The 7913-nt window shown below is 38.4% G+C and overlaps 2 protein-coding genes across 2 annotated transcripts; both read right to left on the reverse strand.

The window, feature by feature from the left end:
* Positions 1–361: 361 nt before the first annotated feature.
* Positions 362–2393, reverse strand: LOC138929622 (uncharacterized). The gene is made up of 2 exons (XM_070289006.1): positions 1646–2393; positions 362–1584 (listed from the first exon to the last, which is right to left on the reverse strand). Exons 1-2 carry the CDS (start codon positions 2253–2255, stop codon positions 413–415), a joined length of 1782 nt encoding a protein of 593 aa, XP_070145107.1. The 5' UTR covers positions 2256–2393; the 3' UTR covers positions 362–412.
* A 1982-nt stretch (positions 2394–4375) lies between these two features.
* LOC138929623 (uncharacterized) lies at positions 4376–6387 on the reverse strand. The gene is made up of 2 exons (XM_070289007.1): positions 5660–6387; positions 4376–5598 (listed from the first exon to the last, which is right to left on the reverse strand). Exons 1-2 carry the CDS (start codon positions 6267–6269, stop codon positions 4427–4429), a joined length of 1782 nt encoding a protein of 593 aa, XP_070145108.1. The 5' UTR covers positions 6270–6387; the 3' UTR covers positions 4376–4426.
* Between the last annotated feature and the right edge of the window lie 1526 nt (positions 6388–7913).

Genomic DNA, 7913 nt, shown 5'->3' on the forward strand with positions numbered 1-7913 from the left:
ATCTGATAAGTGGTACCATCATTAAAATTCTCAAAAATTGAGAAAAAATGAAATGAAAAAAGCCCTAAACGTAGTATGCAGATTTGTTAAGCGTAGAAAACCCAATTCAGAACAGCTTTCCGAATTGTCCTCCAAAATTTGATTTCAAAATATAAAATAACTAGCGGACCCGGCGAACTTTATCTCGCCCCAACTTCGACTGATTAAAACAAATTAAATTGAGACGTTCCGTTTCTACTTTGACGTACATTATTACCTTACCTTAATCCTATCTTCTCCTAAAATTTGAATATAAAATTAGTTGATAATCAAAAAGAAGTGATGACTTTTAAACAAACCTTTCGTTGGATTGACAAATTTTTTGACTTGAAATTAGTGGAGAGCGATTTGATAAACAACATTTTTTGTTTTGTTATCCTGTGCAAAAATAAATAATGATGACGGCTTTCCCACACGCGAACAGGCTACGTATAGCTGGCCATGTGAAAAACATGGATATTCCAAGTTGAAATTTCGTCACCTCGTCGTTTGCATTCGGATCAGCAATGCCAAACACCGCCATGTCGCTCCCTTTGTTCACATATTTGCAAACGTATTTGATGGATTTGATAGAGTTGCAGTACTCAACATTGCAATGCGTTGAGAACGTTTTCGACAAAAGCGGGCAATATGGAACGATCCAGCGGTTATCCACGATTACTGTTACGTTTGTTTCGTTACGTTTCACCATTAATTCGATCCATTTGCCGTTATCATCTGGAGAACGACGCCTATACAATGGATATCCATCGTTTCCACTGATTGTTTCAGCCGTCAACGGACGGGGAAATCGTTTTGTGCAGTTTCCGTTTTTCATGCATACTGACTCTGGGTTGTGGACTCCGCAAGGGCCATGGATCATGCTCGTTGTCACAATGGAATGCAGCTCGGGATCAGTTTGCTTATCTGGTATTTCGGCTGAAATAATCGAATCAATATGATCTAGTCGGATCTTGTCGAACATCCAGAGCAGAATGTGCGCATGTGGTAAGCCACGCTTTTGCCACTCAACCGAGTACATCCAACAACGAACTGCGCCAAAAACCTTCTGCTTAACAATGTAATCCATAAGTACTGTGATCTTCTGCTTGAATACTCGTGCAGTGATGTCAGGTCGATCGCTGGATGTTTGTCCTGGAAGCAACAAATTGGTAATTTCGGGCCATTTCGGATTGCATGTGAAGGTGATGAATAAATCCGGGCGTCCGTAATTCCGGACATACGTCATCGCATCTTGAGCATACTCATGCATATGGCGCGGGCTTCCAACATAAGTAGCTGGGAGAATGGTCAAAAAACGGATGTTGGCCGGGTGTCCTTCAGTAGGGATGGCGTCACGCAAGTGGATGTACTCGTCTGAGCGCAACTTCGACTGATTAAAACGAATGAAATTGAGACGTTCCGTTTCTACTTTGACGTACATGTCGACACAGTACTGTTGAAACAAACGGCGGTATCTTAACAGATGATTGTCAACATCAAGTCGAATCATCAATCGATACGCATAAAAATTCATACAGCTAACCTTCTTATTCGTTTCTTCTCCTAAAATTTGAATTCAAACTCAGTTGTAGAATTAAAATGACGTGATGACTTTTAAACAAACCTGTCGTTGGATTGACCATCTTTATGTTGAAGTGATACCCATCTTCTCCACGACAGAACATCAACGGGTATTGAAGAGCATCATAAGACCGATGAGTCTCATAAACTCGCTGCAATTGGCCATTATCCCGACGCTTAAGAACAATATCGTGTGATTCAACATTCTCGCCAACAATCACCACTGCGACTTCATTGATAGTGGGAGCATTAAATTGTCTTGCATGGCTACCAGTGGGTCTTTTGTCAGCGCTGATAATGATTTTATGTTCGTCATAATGCATTATATCCAATGCGGTTTTAAACAATCTGAGCAATTCATTATGCTCATGGAGAAGGTTTTGCAATTTTTGAATAATTTCACGTTTAGTTGCAGTAAAAATTGCACAGCGGTGATTTAGTTCAACTTCCGAATCACCAATGAAATAGATCTGAAGGAATTTATGATCTTTGTTTTGTGGTGGTAACAAAGCGCCCGCTCGGTGGTGAATTTGCCCTTGAATCTGAATGTTGGGATGCAATTTTGAAAAAATGTGATAATAAAGAGACGCCATTACCTTATAACTTGGATTGTAGCCTGATTGTTGAACAACCTCGGCTCCAAAAGACGTCATTTGAAAGCATCCGTTATATTTTTGTGCAAGCTTCAGGAAACTGTTTGATTGGGCTGAGTTTCCATATAGTAGCGAGTACAAAGGCTCTGGTGGATGAGCCAAAACGGGCAATTTAATTTTGCCACCTGCACAGCATAAGCCGGGGGTTTCCAACCGAAACTTCAATGCATTACAATGCTGACATACAACAGATAATGAACCAATAACAACGCACGTAAGATCCTTGTAGGATGTTTCAGGATTGTATGCGAATGCAGCGCGATTCAAGTTTTCATTTGCGGCTCGTCTTCCTCTATTATTTTGTCGGGCTTGAGGTGGTCTTTGTGCAGTGCGAAGCTGTGCCATTTGGGCACGTATCGATGCATTTATTTCTGTACGTTCCTCTTGCGTCCGACTATTACGGAAATTCTGATTACTTATTGCATTGCGTGAACGCCGCCCAAGACTTGATCGTCTAACAGCAGGCATTACTTCCAATTGTTTAAGCTCACTTTGATAATGCTTCGTTAGCTCGATTTTTTTGTTTAAATATTTTTTACCTAGTTCATTGATACACAATTTCAACGCAGCTATGATCTTTGTAGGGTGTTTCAGAATTTTACATACAACAGTGTGTCCATCTGTTGAGCCGCTAGCGACTTTTCCGGAAGGACTTCCCAAAATGTTCTTATTTAATAGCTTTCTTCTGGCAATTACAAGCAACTGAAAAAAATTTGAGCCAAAACGGTCCAGCCGTTCTTTTGTGATGCCATTAGTAACATTTGTTGTCTCCATTTTTATATATATAGATACTTTTTCTGGCTGAAGGAGTCATTTCCGACCCCATAAATCATATATATTCTTGATCAGCATTAACAGGAGAATCGATTTAGCCATATCCGAAGGAACAAATTTTTTGAGCCATTGTCTCAAAATTTGATAAATCATTAAAATTCTCAAAAATTTAGAAAAAATGAAATGAAAAAAAGCCCTAAACGTAGTATGCAGATTTGTTAAGCGTAGAAAACCCAATTCAGAACAGCTTTCCGAATTGTCCTCCAAAATTTGATTTCAAAATATAAAATAATACTTTTTCTGGCTGAAGGAGTCATTTCCGACCCCATAAATCATATATATTCTTGATCAGCATTAACAGGAGAATCGATTTAGCCATATCCGAAGGAAAAAATTTTTTGCGCCATTTTCTCAAAATTTGTTAAGGGGTACCATCATTAAAATTCTCAAAAACTGAGAAAAAATGAAATGAAAAAAGCCCTAAACGTAGTATGCAGATTTGTTAAGCGTAGAAAACCCAATTCAGAACAGCTTTCCGAATTGTCCTCCAAAATTTGATTTCAAAATATAAAATAATACTTTTTCTGGCTGAAGGAGTCATTTCCGACCCCATAAATCATATATATTCTTGATCAGCATTAACAGGAGAATCGATTTAGCCATATCCGAAGGAAAAAATTTTTTGAGCCATTTTCTCAAAATCTGATAAGGGGTACGATCATTAAAATGCTCAAAAATTGAGAAAAAATGAAATGAAAAAAAACCCTAAACGTAGTATGCAGATTTGTTAAGCGTAGAAAACCCAATTCAGAACAGCTTTCCGAATTGTCCTCCAAAATTTGATTTCAAAATATAAAATAATACTTTTTCTGGCTGAAGGAGTCATTTCCGACCCCATAAATCAAATATATTCTTGATCAGCATTAACAGGAGAATCGATTTAGCCATATCCGAGAGAAAAAAATTTTTGAGCCATTTTCTCAAAATCTGATAAGTGGTACCATCATTAAAATTCTCAAAAATTGAGAAAAAATGAAATGAAAAAAGCCCTAAACGTAGTATGCAGATTTGTTAAGCGTAGAAAACCCAATTCAGAACAGCTTTCCGAATTGTCCTCCAAAATTTGATTTCAAAATATAAAATAACTAGCGGACCCGGCGAACTTTATCTCGCCCCAACTTCGACTGATTAAAACAAATTAAATTGAGACGTTCCGTTTCTACTTTGACGTACATTATTACCTTACCTTAATCCTATCTTCTCCTAAAATTTGAATATAAAATTAGTTGATAATCAAAAAGAAGTGATGACTTTTAAACAAACCTTTCGTTGGATTGACAAATTTTTTGACTTGAAATTAGTGGAGAGCGATTTGATAAACAACATTTTTTGTTTTGTTATCCTGTGCAAAAATAAATAATGATGACGGCTTTCCCACACGCGAACAGGCTACGTATAGCTGGCCATGTGAAAAACATGGATATTCCAAGTTGAAATTTCGTCACCTCGTCGTTTGCATTCGGATCAGCAATGCCAAACACCGCCATGTCGCTCCCTTTGTTCACATATTTGCAAACGTATTTGATGGATTTGATAGAGTTGCAGTACTCAACATTGCAATGCGTTGAGAACGTTTTCGACAAAAGCGGGCAATATGGAACGATCCAGCGGTTATCCACGATTACTGTTACGTTTGTTTCGTTACGTTTCACCATTAATTCGATCCATTTGCCGTTATCATCTGGAGAACGACGCCTATACAATGGATATCCATCGTTTCCACTGATTGTTTCAGCCGTCAACGGACGGGGAAATCGTTTTGTGCAGTTTCCGTTTTTCATGCATACTGACTCTGGGTTGTGGACTCCGCAAGGGCCATGGATCATGCTCGTTGTCACAATGGAATGCAGCTCGGGATCAGTTTGCTTATCTGGTATTTCGGCTGAAATAATCGAATCAATATGATCTAGTCGGATCTTGTCGAACATCCAGAGCAGAATGTGCGCATGTGGTAAGCCACGCTTTTGCCACTCAACCGAGTACATCCAACAACGAACTGCGCCAAAAACCTTCTGCTTAACAATGTAATCCATAAGTACTGTGATCTTCTGCTTGAATACTCGTGCAGTGATGTCAGGTCGATCGCTGGATGTTTGTCCTGGAAGCAACAAATTGGTAATTTCGGGCCATTTCGGATTGCATGTGAAGGTGATGAATAAATCCGGGCGTCCGTAATTCCGGACATACGTCATCGCATCTTGAGCATACTCATGCATATGGCGCGGGCTTCCAACATAAGTAGCTGGGAGAATGGTCAAAAAACGGATGTTGGCCGGGTGTCCTTCAGTAGGGATGGCGTCACGCAAGTGGATGTACTCGTCTGAGCGCAACTTCGACTGATTAAAACGAATGAAATTGAGACGTTCCGTTTCTACTTTGACGTACATGTCGACACAGTACTGTTGAAACAAACGGCGGTATCTTAACAGATGATTGTCAACATCAAGTCGAATCATCAATCGATACGCATAAAAATTCATACAGCTAACCTTCTTATTCGTTTCTTCTCCTAAAATTTGAATTCAAACTCAGTTGTAGAATTAAAATGACGTGATGACTTTTAAACAAACCTGTCGTTGGATTGACCATCTTTATGTTGAAGTGATACCCATCTTCTCCACGACAGAACATCAACGGGTATTGAAGAGCATCATAAGACCGATGAGTCTCATAAACTCGCTGCAATTGGCCATTATCCCGACGCTTAAGAACAATATCGTGTGATTCAACATTCTCGCCAACAATCACCACTGCGACTTCATTGATAGTGGGAGCATTAAATTGTCTTGCATGGCTACCAGTGGGTCTTTTGTCAGCGCTGATAATGATTTTATGTTCGTCATAATGCATTATATCCAATGCGGTTTTAAACAATCTGAGCAATTCATTATGCTCATGGAGAAGGTTTTGCAATTTTTGAATAATTTCACGTTTAGTTGCAGTAAAAATTGCACAGCGGTGATTTAGTTCAACTTCCGAATCACCAATGAAATAGATCTGAAGGAATTTATGATCTTTGTTTTGTGGTGGTAACAAAGCGCCCGCTCGGTGGTGAATTTGCCCTTGAATCTGAATGTTGGGATGCAATTTTGAAAAAATGTGATAATAAAGAGACGCCATTACCTTATAACTTGGATTGTAGCCTGATTGTTGAACAACCTCGGCTCCAAAAGACGTCATTTGAAAGCATCCGTTATATTTTTGTGCAAGCTTCAGGAAACTGTTTGATTGGGCTGAGTTTCCATATAGTAGCGAGTACAAAGGCTCTGGTGGATGAGCCAAAACGGGCAATTTAATTTTGCCACCTGCACAGCATAAGCCGGGGGTTTCCAACCGAAACTTCAATGCATTACAATGCTGACATACAACAGATAATGAACCAATAACAACGCACGTAAGATCCTTGTAGGATGTTTTCAGGATTGTATGCGAATGCAGCGCGATTCAAGTTTTCATTTGCGGCTCGTCTTCCTCTATTATTTTGTCGGGCTTGAGGTGGTCTTTGTGCAGTGCGAAGCTGTGCCATTTGGGCACGTATCGATGCATTTATTTCTGTACGTTCCTCTTGCGTCCGACTATTACGGAAATTCTGATTACTTATTGCATTGCGTGAACGCCGCCCAAGACTTGATCGTCTAACAGCAGGCATTACTTCCAATTGTTTAAGCTCACTTTGATAATGCTTCGTTAGCTCGATTTTTTTGTTTAAATATTTTTTACCTAGTTCATTGATACACAATTTCAACGCAGCTATGATCTTTGTAGGGTGTTTCAGAATTTTACATACAACAGTGTGTCCATCTGTTGAGCCGCTAGCGACTTTTCCGGAAGGACTTCCCAAAATGTTCTTATTTAATAGCTTTCTTCTGGCAATTACAAGCAACTGAAAAAAATTTGAGCCAAAACGGTCCAGCCGTTCTTTTGTGATGCCATTAGTAACATTTGTTGTCTCCATTTTTATATATATAGATACTTTTTCTGGCTGAAGGAGTCATTTCCGACCCCATAAATCATATATATTCTTGATCAGCATTAACAGGAGAATCGATTTAGCCATATCCGAAGGAACAAATTTTTTGAGCCATTGTCTCAAAATTTGATAAATCATTAAAATTCTCAAAAATTTAGAAAAAATGAAATGAAAAAAAGCCCTAAACGTAGTATGCAGATTTGTTAAGCGTAGAAAACCCAATTCAGAACAGCTTTCCGAATTGTCCTCCAAAATTTGATTTCAAAATATAAAATAATACTTTTTCTGGCTGAAGGAGTCATTTCCGACCCCATAAACCATATATATTCTTGATCAGCATTAACAGGAGAATCGATTTAGCCATATCCGAAGGAAAAAATTTTTTGAGCCATTTTCTCAAAATTTGATAAGGGGTACCATCATTAAAATTCTCAAAAACTGAGAAAAAATGAAATGAAAAAAGCCCTAAACGTAGTATGCAGATTTGTTAAGCGTAGAAAACCCAATTCAGAACAGCTTTCCGAATTTTCCTCCAAAATTTGATTTCAAAATATAAAATAATACTTTTTCTGGCTGAAGGAGTCATTTCCGACCCAATAAATCAAATATATTCTTGATCAGCATTAACAGGAGAATCGATTTAGCCATATCCGAAGGAAAAAAATTTTTGAGCCATTTTCTCAAAATTTGCTAAGGGGTACGTACCATCATTAAAATTCTCAAAAATTGAGAAAAAATGAAATGAAAAAAGCCCTAAACGTAGTATGCAGATTTGTTAAGCGTAGAAAACCCAATTCAGAACAGCTTTCCGAATTGTCCTCCAAAATTTGATTTCAAAATATAAAATAATACTT

The sequence above is a fragment of the Drosophila kikkawai genome, unplaced genomic scaffold (genome assembly GCF_030179895.1).
Source record: "Drosophila kikkawai strain 14028-0561.14 unplaced genomic scaffold, DkikHiC1v2 scaffold_93, whole genome shotgun sequence".
NCBI lineage: Eukaryota > Metazoa > Arthropoda > Insecta > Diptera > Drosophilidae > Drosophila > Drosophila kikkawai.

Excerpts from the sequence above, each read along its gene's own strand:
- LOC138929622 (XM_070289006.1), bottom strand. The coding sequence starts at position 2,255 with ATGACGTCTTTTGGAGCCGAGGTTGTTCAACAATCAGGCTACAATCCA. Across the intron at positions 1,585-1,645 it reads GATGGTCAATCCAACGACAG|GAGAAGAAACGAATAAGAAG; the intron begins GTTTGTTTAAAA and ends TTCAAATTTTAG.
- LOC138929623 (XM_070289007.1), bottom strand. The coding sequence starts at position 6,269 with ATGACGTCTTTTGGAGCCGAGGTTGTTCAACAATCAGGCTACAATCCA. Across the intron at positions 5,599-5,659 it reads GATGGTCAATCCAACGACAG|GAGAAGAAACGAATAAGAAG; the intron begins GTTTGTTTAAAA and ends TTCAAATTTTAG.